This window comes from Tachypleus tridentatus, chromosome 10 (genome assembly GCF_004210375.1).
Source record: "Tachypleus tridentatus isolate NWPU-2018 chromosome 10, ASM421037v1, whole genome shotgun sequence".
Lineage (NCBI taxonomy): Eukaryota > Metazoa > Arthropoda > Merostomata > Xiphosura > Limulidae > Tachypleus > Tachypleus tridentatus.
Genome location: NC_134834.1, coordinates 18,173,029 through 18,192,636, shown reverse-complemented (window position 1 = coordinate 18,192,636; position 19,608 = coordinate 18,173,029). Strand labels below are relative to the sequence as shown.

At 33.7% G+C, this 19,608-nt stretch overlaps 1 protein-coding gene across 1 annotated transcript in view; it reads right to left on the bottom strand.

Moving 5' to 3' along the window:
* Positions 1-9,953: 9,953 nt before the first annotated feature.
* LOC143228824 (nose resistant to fluoxetine protein 6-like) overlaps positions 9,954-19,608 on the bottom strand; it is a 29,581-nt gene continuing 19,926 nt past the window's right edge. The window contains exons 10-15 of the mRNA XM_076460200.1: positions 16,537-16,616; positions 15,944-16,069; positions 15,683-15,803; positions 14,124-14,310; positions 13,410-13,552; positions 9,954-10,384 (exon numbers count right to left, since the gene is read on the bottom strand). Coding sequence (XP_076316315.1) covers positions 10,244-10,384; positions 13,410-13,552; positions 14,124-14,310; positions 15,683-15,803; positions 15,944-16,069; positions 16,537-16,616 — 798 coding nt within the window. The 3' untranslated portion in view covers positions 9,954-10,243. The remainder of the gene's footprint in view (positions 10,385-13,409; positions 13,553-14,123; positions 14,311-15,682; positions 15,804-15,943; positions 16,070-16,536; positions 16,617-19,608) is intronic.

The following is a 19,608-nucleotide window of genomic DNA, read 5'->3' as shown; positions in this document are numbered from 1 at the left end:
TAATCACACACTTCGCCGTTTCGCTTTACCGCTTCTTCAAGAACATTCCGCTGAAACGCAAACCATAAAGAACATATTTGTTGTTATAAGTTCGTTTGTTACTGGTAATAAAGTTTTTTTATTAACCAATATACACTACACGAGTTAGACAATTAGAGCCCTGTGTTTATTTACTCGGATATTTGACGAAACGTCAAAAGTTAGCAACGCTACTCTACTACAGTAAAGGACCCCAAGCGGGGAAAGTGAAAAACAAACTATTTCTCGTCTTAGTCCATTCGGAAATTATCTTATGATGGTTCCTTATGGTTCCATGCATTCATCTTGGGTCACTGAAGAGTAAAGTGGTGAAAAAAAAAAACAGCGCATTGAAAACGTTTATCGTCTCGTTACTTGTTAATTTTCAAGCTAAGCACAAGGCTGCACAATGGGCTATCTGTGCTCTGCCCACCGCAGGTATCGAAACCCGGTTTACAGCGAGGTAAGTCTGTAGATATACCGTAGTGCCACTTAGGAGTAGAGAAGACTTCCGTTCCTTAAGCTTGTTGCTGTTATTCCAATTAATAATTATGTGACTTGTGACTTCTTCTAACGTGTAAAAGCACTAGACCTTTCTGGTGACCTCTTCGGTCAGAAGTAAAATGGCAAATATAACACGTTCCTTAAATATATCTTGTTACCGATTTTTAGGCTTATGAATAATCATAAGCGTTTTATAAATGTTCCTTATCGTCTGTACCATTTCTCGAGTGCAAATATTGTTTACTTCTAATCCTAAAATTACCGACTTGTTTTTAAACTACACTCCTTCCACTTCGGAGAATCGAGCCCCGAATTTTAGAATTTGAAGTTGGTAAGCATACCGCTGGCCCTTTGTGAAAAACAGAGGTTTGGGCAGGGATAACAACAAAACAGGAACCTATCAGTTCCTCATCTGGTTTTCTTCACCTCAACCGGACTAATAATCATTTTTTTTTAACTTGCTAATCTACGAAACCGCCTTTAAAGTTCCAGACATAAAACAGTTCTTACTAGTTAAGAAACTCGGCATATTTTTCCAATTAAGTTGTGATTTCGCCCGGCATGGCCAGGTGGTTTCAGCGTTCGACTCGTAATCCGAGGATCGCGGGTTCGAATCCCCGTCGCACCAAACATGCTCGCCCTTTCAGCCTTGGGGGTTTTATAATGTGACGGTCAATCCCACTATTCGTTGGTAAAAGAGTAGCTCAATAGTTGGCGGAGGGTAGTGATGACCAGCTGCCTTCCCTCTAGTCTTGCACTTCTAAATTAGGGACGGCTAGCGCAGATAGCCCTCGAATAGCATTGCACGAAATTACAATAACAACCATCAGTTGTGATTTATCAAATTACAATATACTTGTTTTATCTATTTTAACTGCTTCAAAATAAACAAGAAGTCTTTGGAATTTTTTTTATCCCTACACGCAAGAGTACCCACAGCTGGAAATTATTTGGTTTAAACAACAAAGCTAAAGTATATATTTATTTATAAGTTGGAAAAAGGTTATTTTACTTTGAATCCATGTCACGTAACATTTTAAAAGTATGTTTCCATGGAAACGTCTGTGTAACACTGGGGTTCTTTTTTTCTGTAAACAAACTGGTGTTTAACCAAAAGCTACTTATCACCAGACTCGTAACCAGGTTGATTAAATTAATCCAGATGATGAAAAATTAAACAATTGATAACTTTCTTCTCTGCTCAGTTACAGTTTTTGGTTTTGTTCCATGAAAGAATAAACCAGTACGACGATTATTTTAAACACTTGCTTATGTTATTGCACATTCAACAATCATTAAAATTGTTCCATGAAAGAATAAACCAGTATCACTATTATTTTAAACACTTGTTTATTTTATTGCACATTCGACAATCATTAAAATTGTTTAATGAAAGAATAAACCAGTATGACTATTATTTTACACACTTGCTTATGTTATTGCACATTCGACAATCATTAAAATTGTTCCATGAAATAATAAACCAGTACGACGATTATTTTAAACACTTGTTTATTTTATTGCACATTCGATAATCATTAAAATTGTTTCATGAAAGAATAAACCAGTATCACTATTATTTTAAACACTTGTTTATGTTATTGCACATTCGCCAATCATTAAAATTGTTCCATGAAAGAATAAACCAGTACTATGGTTATTTTAAACACTTGCTTATGTTATTGCACATTCGACAATCATTAAAATTGTTCCATGAAAGAATAAACCAGTACGACGATTATTTTAAACATTTCTTTATGTTATTGCACATTTGCCAATCATTAAGATCATTCCGTGAAAGAATAAACCAGTATGACTATTATTTTAAACACTTGTTTATGTTATTGCACATTCGCCAATCATTAATATCATTCCATGAAAGAATAAACCAGTAAGACTATTATTTTAAACACTTGTTTACGTTATTGCACATTCACCAATCATTAAAATTGTTCCATGAAAGAATAAACCAGTACGACGATTATTTTAAACACTTGTTTATTTTATTGCACATTCGACAATAATTAAAATTGTTTCATGAAAGAATAAACCAGTATCACTATTATTTTAAACACTTGTTTATGTTATTGCACATTCGCCAATCATTAAAATTGTTCCATGAAATAATAAACCAGTACTATGGTTATTTTAAACACTTGCTTATGTTATTGCACATTCGACAATCATTAAAATTGTTCCATGAAAGAATAAACCAGTACGACGATTATTTTAAACATTTCTTTATGTTATTGCACATTTGCCAATTATTAAAATTGTTCCATAAAAGAATAAACCAGTATGACTATTATTTTAAACACTTCTTTATGTTATTGCACATTCGCCAATCATTAAGATAATTCCGTGAAAGAATAAACCAGTATGACTATTATTTTAAACACTTGTTTATGTTATTGCACATTCGCCAATCATTAATATCATTCCATGAAAGAATAAACCAGTATGACTATTATTTTAAACACTTGTTTACGTTATTGCACATTCACCAATCATTAAAATTGTTCCATGAAAGAATAAACCAGTACGACGATTATTTTAAACACTTCTTTATGTTATTGCACATTCGACAATCATTAAAATTGTTCCATGAAAGAATAAACCAGTATGACTATTATTTTAAACACTTGTTTACGTTATTGCACATTCGCCAATCATTAAAATTGTTCCACGAAAGAATAAACCAGTACGACGATTATTTTAAACACTTGTTTATGTTATTGCACATTCGCCAATCATTAAAATTGTTCCATGAAAGAATAAACCAGTAAGACGATTATTTTAAACACTTGTTTATTTTATTGCACATTCGACAATCATTAAAATTGTGTCATGAAAGAATAAAATAGTATGACTATTATTTTACACACTTGCTTATGTTATTAAACATTCGACAATCATTAAAATTTTCCATGAAAGAATAAACCAGTACGACGATTATTTTAAACACTTGTTTATGTTATTGCACATTCGCCAATCATTAAAATTGTTCCATGTAAGAATAAACAGTACGATGATTATTTATAACACTTGCTTATGTTATTGCACATTCGACAATCATTAAAATTGTTCCATGAAAGAATAAACCAGTACGACGATTATTTTAAACTCTTGTTTATGTTATTGCACATTTGCCAATCATTAAGATCGTTCCATAAAAGAATAAACCCGTTCGACGATTATTTTAAACTCTTGTTTATGTTATTGCACATTCGCCAATCATTAAAATTGTTCCATGAAAGAATAAACCAGTATGACTATTATTTTAAACACTTGTTTACGTTATTGCACATTCGCCAATCATTAAGATCATTCCGTGAAAGAATAAACCAATATGATTATTTTTTAAACACTTGTTTATGTTATTGCACATTCGCCAATCATTAAGATCATTCCATGAAAGAACAAACCAGTACGACGATTATTTTAAACATTTGTTTATGTTATTGCACATTCGTCAATCATTAAAATTTTTCCATGAAAGAATAAACCAGTACGACGATTATTTTAAACACTTGTTTATGTTATTGCACATTCGCCAATCATTAAGATCATTCCATGAAAGAATAAACCAGTACGATGATTATTTTAAACACTTGTTTATGTTATTGCACATTCATCAATAATTAAAATTGTTCCATGAAAGAATAAACCAGTATGACTATTATTTTAAACACTTGTTTACGTTATTGCACATTCACCAATCAATAAAATTGTTCCATGAAAGAATAAACCAGTACGACGATTATTTTAAACATTTGTTTACGTTATTGCACATTCGCCAATCATTAAAATTGTTCCATGAAAGAATAAACCAGTACGACGATTATTTTAAACATTTCTTTATGTTATTGCACATTCGCAAATCATTAAAATTGTTCCATAAAAGAATAAACCAGTACAACGATTATTTTAAACACTTGTTTACGTTATTGCACATTCACCAATCAATAAAATTGTTCCATGAAAGAATAAACCAGTACGATCATTATTTTAAACATTTCCTTATGTTATTGCACATTCGCTAATAATTAAAATTGTTCCATAAAAGAATAAACCAGTACGACGATTATTTTAAACACTTGTTTATGTTATTGCGCATTCACCAATCATTAAGATCGTTCCATAAAAGAATAAACCAGTACAACGATTACTTTAAACACTTGATTATGTTATTGCACATTCGTCAATTGTTAAAACTGTTCCATGAAAAAATAAACCACTATGATTATTATTTTAAACACTTGTTTATGTTATTGCACATTCGCCAATCATTAAAATTGTTCCATGGAAGAATAAACCAGTACGACGATTATTTTAAACATTTGTTTACGTTATTGCACATTCGCCAATCATTAAAATTGTTTCATGAAAGAATAAACCAGTATCACTATTATTTTAAACATTTCTTTATGTTATTGCACATTCGCAAATCATTAAAATTGTTCCATAAAAGAATAAACCAGTACAACGATTATTTTAAACACTTGTTTACGTTATTGCACATTCACCAATCAATAAAATTGTTCCATGAAAGAATAAACCAGTACGACCATTATTTTAAACATTTCCTTATGTTATTGCACATTCGCTACTAATTAAAATTGTTCCATAAAAGAATAAACCAGTACGACGATTATTTTAAACACTTGTTTATGTTATTGCGCATTCACCAATCATTAAGATCGTTCCATAAAAGAATAAACCAGTACAACGATTATTTTAAACATTTCTTTATGTTATTGCACATTCGCCAATCATTAAAATTGTTCCATGAAAGAATAAACCAGTACAACGATTATTTTAAATATTTGTTTATGTTATTGCACATTCGTCAATCATTAAAATTGTTCCATGAAAGAATAAACAAGTACGACGATTATTTTAAACACTTGTTTATGTTATTGCACATTCGCCAATCATTAAGATCGTTCCATGAAAGAATAAAGCAGTACAACGATTATTTTAAACACTTGTTTATGTTATTGCACATTCGCCAGTCATTAAGATTGTTCCATAAAAGAATTAACCAGTACGACGATTATTTTAAACTCTTGTTTATGTTAGTGCACATTTGCCAATCATTAAGATCGTTCCATAAAAGAATAAACCAGTACAACGATTATTTTAAACACTTGATTATGTTATTGCACATTCGTCAATTATTAAAACTGTTCCATGAAAAAATAAACCAGTATGACTATTATTTTAAACACTTGTTTATGTTATTGCACATTCGCCAATAATTAAAATTGTTTCTTGAAAGAATAAACCAGTACGATGATTATTTTAAACATTTCTTTATGTTATTGCACATTCGCCAATTATTAAAATTGTTCCATGAAAGAATAAACCAGTACGACGATTATTTTAAACACTTGTTTATGTTATTGCACATTCGCCAATCATTAAGATCCATTCCATGAAAGAACAAACCAGTACGACGATTATTTTAAACACTTGTTTATGTTATTGCACATTCGCCAATCATTAAGATCATTCCATGAAAGAATAAACCAGTACGATGATTATTTTAAACACTTGTTTATGTTATTGCACATTCACCAATCAATAAAATTGTTCCATGAAAGAATAAACCAGTACGACGATTATTTTAAACATTTGTTTACGTTATTGCACATTCGCCAATCATTAAAATTGTTCCATGAAAGAATAAACCAGTACGACGATTATTTTAAACACTTGTTTACGTTATTGCACATTCACCAATCAATAAAATTGTTCCATGAAAGAATAAACCAGTACGACCATTATTTTAAACATTTCCTTATGTTATTGCACATTCGCTTATAATTAAAATTGTTCCAGAAAAAAAGAATAAACCAGTACGACGATAATTTTAAACACTTGTTTATGTTATTGCGCATTCACCAATCATTAAGATCGTTCCATAAAAGAATAAACCAGTACAACGATTACTTTAAACACTTGATTATGTTATTGCACATTCGTCAATTATTAAAACTGTTCCATGAAAAAATAAACCACTATGATTATTATTTTAAACACTTGTTTATGTTATTGCACATTCGCCAATCATTAAAATTGTTCCATGAAAGAATAAACCAGTACGACGATTATTTTAAACATTTGTTTACGTTATTGCACATTCGCCAATCATTAAAATTGTTCCATGAAAGAATAAACCAGTACGACGATTATTTTAAACATTTCTTTATGTTATTGCACATTCGCAAATCATTAAAATTGTTCCATAAAAGAATAAACCAGTACAACGATTATTTTAAACACTTGTTTACGTTATTGCACATTCACCAATCAATAAAATTGTTCCATGAAAGAATAAACCAGTACGACCATTATTTTAAACATTTCCTTATGTTATTGCACATTCGCTAATAATTAAAATTGTTCCATAAAAGAATAAACCAGTACGACGATTATTTTAAACACTTGTTTATGTTATTGCGCATTCACCAATCATTAAGATCGTTCCATAAAAGAATAAACCAGTACAACGATTATTTTAAACATTTCTTTATGTTATTGCACATTCGCCAATCATTAAAATTGTTCCATGAAAGAATAAACCAGTACAACGATTATTTTAAATATTTGTTTATGTTATTGCACATTCGTCAATCATTAAAATTGTTCCATGAAAGAATAAACAAGTACGACGATTATTTTAAACACTTGTTTATGTTATTGCACATTCGCCAATCATTAAGATCGTTCCATGAAAGAATAAAGCAGTACAACGATTATTTTAAACACTTGTTTATGTTATTGCACATTCGCCAGTCATTAAGATTGTTCCATAAAAGAATAAACCAGTACAACGATTATTTTAAACACTTGATTATGTTATTGCACATTCGTCAAATATTAAAACTGTTCCATGAAAAAATAAACCAGTATGACTATTATTTTAAACACTTGTTTATGTTATTGCACATTCGCCAATCATTAAAATTGTTTCTTGAAAGAATAAACCAGTACGATGATTATTTTAAACATTTCTTTATGTTATTGCACATTCGTCAATCATTAAAATTGTTCCATGAAAGAATAAACCAGTACGACGATTATTTTAAACACTTGTTTATGTTATTGCACATTCGCCAATCATTAAAATTGTTCCATGAAAGAATAAACCATTACGACGATTATTTTAAACACTTGTTTATGTTGTTGCACATTCGCCAATCATTAAGATTGTTCCACGAAGAAATAAACGTTGTTGTATAAATCACCTGATGAACAACTAAGACTCTAAACATTGTTGTATAAATCACCTGATGAACAACTTATACTTTAAACGTTGTTGAATAAATCACCTGATGAACAACTTATACTCTAAACATTGTTGTATAAATCACCTGATGAACAACTTATACTCTAAACATTGTTGTATAAATCACCTGATGAACAACTTAGACTCTAAACATTGTTGAATAAATCACCTGATGAACAACTTATACTCTAAACATTGTTGTATAAATCACCTGGTGAACAACTTATACTCTAAACGTTGTTGAATAAATCACCTGATGAACAACTTATACTCTAAACATTGTTGTATAAATCACCTGATGAATAACTTATACTCTAAACATTGTTGTATAAATCACCTGATGAACAACCTAGAGTCTAAACATTGTTGTATAAATCACCTGATGAATAACTTATACTCTAAACGTTGTTGTATAAATCACCTGATGAACAACTTAGACTCTAAACATTGTTGAATAAATCACCTGATGAACAACTAAGACTCTAAACGTTGTTGTATAAATCACCTGATGAACAACTTATACTCTAAACATTGTTGTATAAATCACCTGATGAACAACTTATACTCTAAACATTGTTGAATAAATCACCTGATGAACAACTAAGACTCTAAACGTTGTTGTATAAATCACCTGATGAACAACTTATACTCTAAACATTGTTGTATAAATCACCTGATGAATAACTTATACTCTAAACATTGTTGTATAAATCACCTGATGAATAACTTATACTCTAAACATTGTTGTATAAATCACCTGATGAACAACTTATACTCTAAACGTTGTTGTATAAATCACCTGGTGAACAACTTATACTCTAAACGTTGTTGTATAAATCACCTGGTGAACAACTTATACTCTAAACGTTGTTGTATAAATCACCTGATGAACAACCTAGAGTCTAAACATTGTTGTATAAATCACCTGATGAATAACTTATACTCTAAACATTGTTGTATAAATCACCTGATGAATAACTTATACTCTAAACATTGTTGTATAAATCACCTGATGAACAACTAAGACTCTAAACGTTGTTGAATAAATCACCTGATGAACAACTTAGACTCTAAACGTTGTTGTATAAATCACCTGATGAACAACTTATACTCTAAACATTGTTGTATAAATCACCTGATGAACAACTTATACTCTAAACGTTGTTGAATAAATCACCTGATGAACAACTTATACTCTAAACATTGTTGTATAAATCACCTGATGAATAACTTATACTCTAAACATTGTTGTATAAATCACCTGATGAACAACTTAGACCCTAAACATTGTTGTATAAATCACCTGGTGAACAACTTATACTCTAAACATTGTTGTATAAATCACCTGATGAACAACTTATACTTTAAACGTTGTTGAATAAATCACCTGATGAACAACTTATACTCTAAACATTGTTGTATAAATCACCTGATGAATAACTTATACTCTAAACATTGTTGTATAAATCACCTGATGAACAACTTATACTCTAAACGTTGTTGAATAAATCACCTGATGAACAACTTATACTCTAAACATTGTTGTATAAATCACCTGGTGAACAACTTATACTCTAAACGTTGTTGAATAAATCACCTGATGAACAACTTATACTCTAAACATTGTTGTATAAATCACCTGATGAATAACTTATACTCTAAACATTGTTGTATAAATCACCTGATGAACAACTTAGACTCTAAACATTGTTGAATAAATCACCTGATGAACAACTTATACTCTAAACATTGTTGTATAAATCACCTGATGAATAACTTATACTCTAAACGTTGTTATGTAAGTCACTCTCTATATCAACATCTTTGTTATTTTGATTACTTATAATTATTCTATATGTGACTTCTACTCTTCAGTAACTCAAACAGTTAAAGTGGTATTAAACTCATTGTATAATATTAATAGTTTCAAGAAATGTTTCCAAACCAATCTACTTGTCACAATGTTGGTCTTACCGGGTTTCAGTTACGGTTTTACTCTCCTCAATGTAGGACTGTTGTTAACGAAAATTATTATAAACACCGAGATGTGTCACAGTATGCTGTGTATCGAAACTTGTATTTTATTTTTGTGATGCCGATGTAAATATTATTGATTTCGTTTCGAACAACACGTCTCTTAAATTTTTAACATTATTTATTAACATTCACATGTTCCATTTATTTACAACATGAAATCCGAAATCAAAACGTCAGTGAAAATGAAGTTATTTCGCCCTAAAATGCAACAACAACAAAAATCTGATATTTTTTACGCTTATCACAAATCAGAATACTGATATCATTACGTTTTAACACATTTTGTTTTCCTTAACCCCTAGCGGCGATATTTGTAATGCACCAACACCTCGAGATTTAGCCTCGAATCTTGTAAGGTAACACTTTGTTGAAGAATCGATGTTTGACACATCAACACTTTGTTTGTTCATTCTTCTGATAATGTCGACTAAGAACCAGTTTTTGGAGACGATAAAACGGTGCCTCGAAAGCCAGACAACAGGCAAATGAAAGGGCATAAACTATCACCAGGTGGCCAAAGTAAACGTAGACCTTCGGAAAGATAGAATGACAAGTAAATAAACATGTAATAAAATTACAGCTCTATTTAAATGTTAATTAATCATCTGTGACAAATTATAAGTCGTCTTCCCAATGATAAAGATCGTATATGAAAAATGTATCTGATATTCACAAAACATCCTGAAAACGCTGGACACTTATAAGTGAGACTAAGTTTTAGAACACGTGACCATAACTTTATAGCACTATATAAGTCAGTATTAACATCTTTATTTATTAAACAACTCCCTATAAAATTTCAGAAAGGCAATGTTTAATAATTAACTTAATTGAATATTAACATGTTGAATGCCAAGTATTTCAGCTGCTACAATACAACTCTAATGCTTCTTCATTTTGTAACTTTTTTCGTGTCGCCATTTTGGATCGAAAGTGAAACAGTTTGTAAGTAGGTCAAATGCATGTATGGTGCTGACATCTAGCGTTGAAATTAGGTATTATTGAGAACGAATTAACTCGCCCGTGGAACTATGTTACCGATCGGCTTAGACGAGTTATCTCGTCTACGGCACTGAACAGGTTAATTAATTAATGAGACTTATGCTTTTCCGGTTCAGGTGTGTTAGTACGGCATAAGACCTACTTTGTACACTTGTCTCAAGAACAGTGAACTTCTTAGAATCGTCTCTGATGCATTATAGGAACTAATTTCTACCGTTGTTTGTTGTTACAACACCTTAACACTTACTCAAGAAACTAACTGTTATAAACAATAAAACTTATCGTATTTGTTTCGGGACCATCACACATGCTCCTTCCTTCTTTTTACAAGTTATCCTGTCCCTAGTACAACATCTATGACAATCCAATGTGGATTTAAGTTTGTCCAACATCATGGAACTTTGGATTCTCTCATTCCTTGGGAATCTTACCTTTATTAATATAGGCGGGAAGCTACTCCATGCCATATTAATGTTCACTCAAACCTTGTACTGTTATAAACAATAAACAAGATGTGATTATGACAAGGCCAAAACTTTGTGCATGTCGCTCTATATAGAACTGGTCTATTGGCTTCACCACATCATTCGTTCTCCAGAACTTCTGTATAAACTATTTCCCATACGTTTCTTTTTTTATACTAAAAACCGCCAATATTTCACTCTGATTCACTTTGCTTCCTGTTTAACGTTTTTGTTAAGCGGGAATCACTTGACTTTTAAATCTTGTTTCAAGTATATTTTCTTGACCACGCATTCCTGGCTCATTTGTACGAATCATCAATCTGGATCCATCCTCTGTAGGTTACTGGCTCAGTTGAACGAGTCATCAATCTGGATCCATCCTCTGTAGGTTACTGGCTCAGTTGTACGAGTCATCAATCTGGATCCATCCTCTGTAGGTTACTGGCTCAGTTGTATGAGTCATCAATCTAGATCCATCCTCTGTAAGTTACTGGCTCAGTTGAACGAGTCATCAATCTGGATCCATCCTCTGTAGGTTACTGGCTCAGTTGTATGAGTCATCAATCTAGATCCATCCTCTGTAAGTTACTGGCTCAGTTGAACGAGTCATCAATCTGGATCCATCCTCTGTAGGTTACTGGCTCAGTTGTACGAGTCATCAATCTGGATCCATCCTCTGTAGGTTACTGACTCAGTTGAACGAGTCATCAATCTGGATCCATCCTCTGTAGGTTACTGGCTCAGTTGAACGAGTCATCAATCTGGATCCATCCTCTGTAGGTTACTGGCTCAGTTGAACGAGTCATCAATCTGAATCCATCCTCTGTAAGTTACTGGTTCATTTCGTAAAGTGTGGCTCTTGATGCACAAAGTTTGCTAGGATCTAAGAACACCAAAGAGAACGAAGGAAAAGAAAGATAACAGAAAATAAAAAGTCCTGCCTCGAACGAAAGCATTCAGAAAATTAACCATAGTTAATTAGATGATGGGATGACCTACAAAGTCAGCAAAAAAAGAATCATTAAATCAAATGCAATACCGATGTCCACAGTTATTATGGTGGCAATCCAGTTTGAATCCAGTTTGTTTCACGTTGGAAAGTAACAGGTTTTGAACTGGTCACTCAAAACCAACATAACGAAATGTGAAAAATAACCCATATCAAAATGGCTGCTACTTCTCAACGTCAAAGATGGCAAGCCTTGCAGATGTTATTACGTTCTTCTGCCTTTTAGGACATTGTAAGTTCTTTTTGTGTGTTTACATTTACACAGTTCTTGAAAATAAACACAGATGGGTTTGATGAATATCCTTCGAAGAAGTTTTCCTAAACTGTCTGAAAACCACAATAAAATCCGATTTTTTTTTTCCGTTATGGCACGAGATGCCCTTTAGGCAACTTGAACGATCCCATCTGGTGGCATCCAAAGTCTTAGCTGGTCGATACATCACAACTCACGAGTAAATGGTCAGCTTGCCAGACAGAGCAGACTTCTGATGCAAGAATTTGTTTGAAATTAAGAACAAAGCTGTGCAATGGATTATCTATGCTGTGCCCACCGCAGGTGTCGAATACCAGTTTCTAGCGTTGTAAGTCCGCAGACATACCGCAGAGCCACTGGGGGACATGCATTGATGCAAGAAGAAATTGTTGCGCACTCAATTTGAGACATAAAAGAGCAACTCGAAGATGAAGACATGATTACACTTGTCATCGGTTGTCAAACATTACACGTTATCAAGAGATACCAGCTTCTACTGACGTCAATGTGTGGGCTACATTCACAAAGGTCTGGACTTCAGATGTCATTCTAACCGCATTTCTGTCTCGAATAAAACAGATCCATTACATATCAGTAACTTTGTGTCGTATTTTTTTTGTCTGTTTAATAGATTTACTTGCTGATAAGCAAGGTAGTCCATACAGGTCTACAGCCACGAATACGTTTTACAGAAGGAAAACAGTTAGAGTATAGCAGAAAACGTGATAAAACATTAAACAATCTTGTCTCTAAGGTTTCACATAAGAAACACTCGAAACGTTAATATGTCATTATATGACTACCTTACTGTCATCGAAAGACACTTACAGCGTTATAATGGCTTATATAGATCCTGTCATGAAGTGAAGCAACGTACAACCACTGCAACAATGGGTGAAGAAGGTAGACCTCCAATGTTACCCGGCTTAACGGGACCAAACACTTCCAAGACAGAATGTTGTTCACGATACCTAATAGAAATAAAACATTTTAACATTTCTATGAATATTTTAACATTTATTTATAAAGAAACTAACATGTTTTGTCCTAATTATTAGATAGTAATAATTTCCTGTGTTCGTTTCCCGACATGAAAATAATAATACATCATTTATTATCTTTGTAAAATACAAAATGCATCCTTTTAACTGTATATATAATTCGTCTTTGGTTTATTATTCAAACATCGTAATATCCTCTCCTAGCCCCCCGCTAGTACAGCCGTAAGTCGACGGACTTACAACGCTAAAATCAGTGGTTCAATTCCCCTCGGTTGGGCTTAGCAAATAGCCCAGTGTGGCTAAAAAAACACACACATCCTGCCCTATTTATTTATCTTCACGCTAAGACTTCTTACAAACGTTATATTTGCTTTATAACAGTTCACTTATTAACACTTGTAACATACATTGCTAAACATTTAGTCCTCCAATGGATATTCTTCATTAGTTATTTTAGACTTGGACCACATTACGTATCCATACCACTTATGTAATACTGTTAAACAACTTGTTACACATTCATACATGTCACATCTCTAACCTCCTTGTCCAATAATGCAGACCATCGTTACCCAGGCAACCCCTAACGTCCAGGCTGTACGATGTGTGGCAGCATAGAATATTGTTAAAGGTAGGGTAGGTTCAGTCCCGTTGTTCCAAGGGTAAACTCCGTATACAACAGCCAGATTACAGGCAGCTGCCAACAACCATCCCAACACCAAAACGTACTGTAAAAATATTTACATGTAAAGAAAAAAAATGCTAAGTGAAGACCAGCGTGGTTTTTACAAAGCTTTTTGTTGAAAGTTTAAATACCATGTTAACCACCACCATCCTGTACTGGAGGTTTATACCATTGAAATCCTGGTTTCGGTAGGTACAGCACACATATAGCACCGTACAGCTCTGTGCTGAACTATTATTATTTTAGTTAAAGACAACTTTAATTGAATAATTAAACAAAAGAAGTGTGCTTTGTTCTTGTGTTTACTTTGGAAACCGACTGCTCTAATACAAGATGACCTATTAGGAACAGTAACGTAGCACAAACAGATGTACACTTGATTGTTTGTTTAATTGGATAATACCTGAGGAAAGAGGTTGCACTGTGTTCATTTTAATTACATGTTCTTCTATAACTCTCCAAGAACTAACTGTGTGACATAAAAACTTGGAACCACTAGGTAGAGTTTTCTGTTGTTTTTTCTACAAAAATATAGTTGGTTTGTTTTAAACTTCGCGCAAAGCTACACGAGAGCTATCTACGCTAGCCGTCCCTAATTTAGTACTGTAAGACTAGACGGAAGGCAGCTAGTCATCACCACTCACCACTAATTCTTGGGCTAGTCTTATACCAACGAATAGTGGGATTGATCGTTACATTATAACGCCCCCATGGTTGAATTGGCGAGCATGTTTGGTGTGACGGGGATTCGAATCCGCGACCCTCGAATTACGAGTCGAGTGCCTTAATCACTTGGCCATGTCGGGCCCACAATCCAGTGCATTTAAGTCAGAGAATCCGTATATGCTGTATTCACCATCGGGAACCAAGGCATTGAAAACTGTGCGTGGTTTTAGAAGTTAATGTGTGGATCAGAAGGTTCAAGGGTCGAGCCCCAACGGTCTAGTTGTGGTTGCGTTAGAAAAGTAAGTATGAATGACGCTATTCATTTACAGTAACCATGTAGACGATGGATGCTGCTGAACGATTAACCTCCCTTCCGTCAGCGGTTCTAATTTCGGAGTCTTTCCGTGTGCTGTTTGTTACATAAAATGTAGTTCAGGTTTCAAAAACCAGAGGGCCAATCTCGCATCAAAATGCTATTCTTCATCAATTATTTAATACGAAATATAACACTTTTACGTTCACTAAAGCAATTTGCTCTTTCTGCATTATGTACACAAGTACGCTATCTTCTCAGAAAAAACATAAATAAATATCATATACGCATATTTTGATTATTAAAACTTCACAAAATTGACAAGAATTGGTATATTGTTAAACTGGACGTTATTTTTTTTATGAAAACACATTTTATTTCTATTTATTGCACGTAACACGATGAAAGTACCCACTTCTCACAATACGAACCTTACCTTTGGCAACACCAGGTGGCGTCTCTTCCAGGAAACGTAACCAAGTAGCATACCAACAGCATAAGGGCCAAGGTGTGTGTATGGTTTGGAATAGAGAACTTGAACAATTTCGTTTTGCTGGCTGGGTAACACAAGACATATTATTATGTCCGTTTTACTCTCGTGACAAATTTGTGGTACTTAGAAAACAGAAAAGGTCTGTATTTAACTTTTTACAACACTTTATTACTTAACCTATATGAATATTTTCAAACATGTTACCTCAGATCAGGATTTATTAGCAGCTGTACTGGTGGAAAGTCTTTAAAGTACGTTATCAGAGCTATGGACAGTACTGATAACAAGATGAGGCCAAAGTTTACACAGACTGCAATGACCAGTTTGTTCCTACAAAAATACAGCGAACGTTTGTTTATACTGGATAACGGTTATGTTAAGCCTAAAAAAAGAACAACTGCTCTTGTAATGAGAAAGTTTACGTTTTACCCGAAATGCAATATTTATTTGACGAAATTATGTAGAAAAACGAACGAGAAACGCTGAGAACAATTTTGAATATATCATATTTTTATCAGAAAAAAAAATAAAGTTTTGTTTTTACAAACAGCAACAATAATACGGTAAGTTTATGATCCACATATTATTTATTCATTGGAATTATAAGTAACAAATTTTAAAACAAACTCGTGAAATAAGCTAGGTGGCGCTTACGACAAAATATAAAAATATATCAAGATTTATCAATTTAACGTCTTCTTTCGAACTAAATATCGTAAAAAGTAAGAGATAACGTTTATTTGGTTTATCTGGCGCTAATAAAACACAGTTAAGATAATAATAGAATTTATACGTACCTGAGTAGAGGAATTATCACGAAGATACTGAGCAGAAACAGTTGCAAGTCACAACACAGATACCAGGAATAACCCATGCACTAAAACAATCAAAATATCTAAATGTAACGTTTTGCATCTACAGCAGACAGTATATCGAAACCACACACTAGGCTATCTGCACTCTGTCAGTTGAGGGAACATAACTCTGAATTTAATGCTGTAAAGTTCATATTTTTACCGCTGGGGACATCAGGATGTATAAAAACTAAAATTTTACAAATGTACAAGTTGAAATATATATAATAACTTGTTTGTTTTTTTCATTTGAGCAAAGCTACACGAGGGCTATCTGCGCTAGCCGTCCCTAATTTAGCAGCGTAAGACCAGAGGGAAGGCAGCTAGTCATCACCACCCACCGCCAAGTTTTAGGATACTCTTTTACCAACGAATAGTAGGATTTACCGTCACATTATTACGCCCCAAGGGCTGAAAGGGCGAGCATGTTTGGTGCGACGGGGATTCGAACCCGCGACCCTCGGATTACGAGTCACACGCCTTAACCCACCTGGCCAATGTATATAAAAATAAACCTATTTGGTCAAACTTATAACTCAAAAACGTGAGGCTCGATAGCATTTTACAGATTTGTCTCTAAAGGCACAAATAAATATATAAATAATAATTTACTTATATATATAAATATAAACTATCCACACTATTGAAACTAGATAACATAAATCTTACTGTGAGGATTTTTTTAATAGAAAAGTACAGGAAGTGTAAACATATTTACCTTTATATCATTTGTTATCCAGCGCATCAAACATTTGTGTGATTGTGAAACTACCAAACACAATTGGTTTTGTTTCTGTGAGTGTGTTAAGGCCTAAGCTCAACTATGTCTGAACGAAACCTTGTGCTAAACAAGAGACGAATGATTATGTCAGAGAGCCAAGGTTCGAGTACTGTCATTCCTAATTTTGAACTGCTGTTCAGAGGCAACAAATCCATGGCCTAGACAGTTACTCTTTAACCAAACACATGGATTGACGGTCACATAATAACGACCCTAGGGCTGAAAGGGCGAGCATGTTTAGTGTAACCGGGATTCGAACCAGGATATATATATATTTTATTTTATTACTGGCAAAGTCAGCATTTAACTTAACACTGAGGAAATTTCTGGTGCATAGTAGTAGGCAAACCAAGATAGGACTGATAAAATCTATTAAGATTATACTATTGATTGGCTGCAGATTTACAAGGAAATTACCCCTAACTGCTTTTTTGTTGGCTACACTTAACGGAAAATGTGATCGAATAAGTTATATTTCGTAGAATCTAACGTAAACAAATTGCATTAGCAAAAGCAACTGAGGAAAATTCGTTTTATACAGACCAATAAGCGGTTTAAAACCGGTCTTTCGAGATTAAATTGTGTCTTTGTTTAGAATTTTCCGCAAAGCTACACGAGGGCTATCTGCGCTAGTCGTCCCTAATTTAGCAGTGTAAGACTAGAGGGAAGGCAGCTAGTCATCACCACCCACTGCCAAATCTTGGGCTACTCTTTTACCAACGAATAGTGGGTTGACCGTCACATTATAACGCCCCCACGGCTGAAAGGGCGAGCATGTTTGGTGTAACCGGGATTCGAACCCGCGACCCTCGGATTCCGAGTCGAGTGCCTTAACCCACCTGGCCATGCAGGGCCTAAAATCAATAGGGCGAGAGCTTAGTAGATGGATATTTTAAAATCAATAGGGCGAGAGCTAAGTAGATGGATATTTTAAAATCAATCGGGCGAGAGCTTAGTAGATGGATATTTTAAAATCAATCGGGTGAGAGCTTAGTAGATGGATATTTTTCTAGGAAGTGGGCAACAATTTCAAATAAAATCGCGCAGAAGTTAGATCTTTGGATTTTGATTTGAATTTCGTGCAGAGTACTGTCAGCACTAGTCCTCTTGAAGAAAAAATTAAACTTCGTAAGTCCGAATAAACATACCAGATAGTTTGGGTATAAAAACAACAGAGGAACAATAAAGGTCTATTTTTGTCATCAAATGTCGAAAAATGTTTAAATCTACCTTAAGTCACTCTTGGCTGGCTATATTGACGTTTCGTCATTAATTTTGTCAACGAAAGTCAGAGTCGTGAAAATAAATTCGAATAAAGGCACTCGCTGAACATTCAGGGATTTAACTTTCGTAACCACATTGAATCCCCAATAAAACGAAACACGAACTACAATAAACCCAGTATTCTACCTCACAGACAGCCGGGTTTATGATGGATTCTAACAGCTTGTCACTACAGAACTTTATTTTATAAAAAATTAAATTGTATTTAGATGTTGAAAGTTACCACACTGCGTAAGTTTACTCTCCATGATATGAAGTTGGGATTTTTTCACTGGATTTACTGATATTTTACCATCAACGAAGGCGTCGCTTCTATTGGAATATATGCTGTTTCCACCACTGGGAACTGATTCCCGAATTTTAACTCTGTAATAAGTAGACTTACTATTACCCCATCTGAGGGCGCGTTTCTATTGGAACGAACAAACAGCTCAGCCGCACAAGTGTTTTAATTTTTTTCTTTTGTTTCCCCACAAGCAAAATTCATTTGGTTTTAATAGAAAATCGCAAACATTATTTTCTAGTTGTTGATGACGTGGAGCCATAGGCTGTACAGAGCTACGTATATTACTTAAGAGTTCTTCTTTGGATAGCAGGCGGTCAAGGCACTCGACTCGTAATCCGAAGATCGCGGGTTCGAATCCCCGTCACACCAAACATGCTCGCCAATTCAACCATGGGGGCGTTATAATGTAACGATCAATCCCACTATTCGTTGGTATAAGACTAGCCCAAGAATTAGTGGTGAGTAGTAATGACTAGCTGCCTTCCCTCTAGTCTTATACTGCCAAAGTAGGGACGGCTAGCGCAGATAGCCCTCGTGTAGCTTTGCGCGAAATGCAAAACCAACCAACCTTCTTTATATTTTACTCAAGTTACTGACGAGTTAAATTATCCAGCGCAAGAGAGAGCATTTAAGAAATTTTATTTGTCATTCATTGGACAATTTA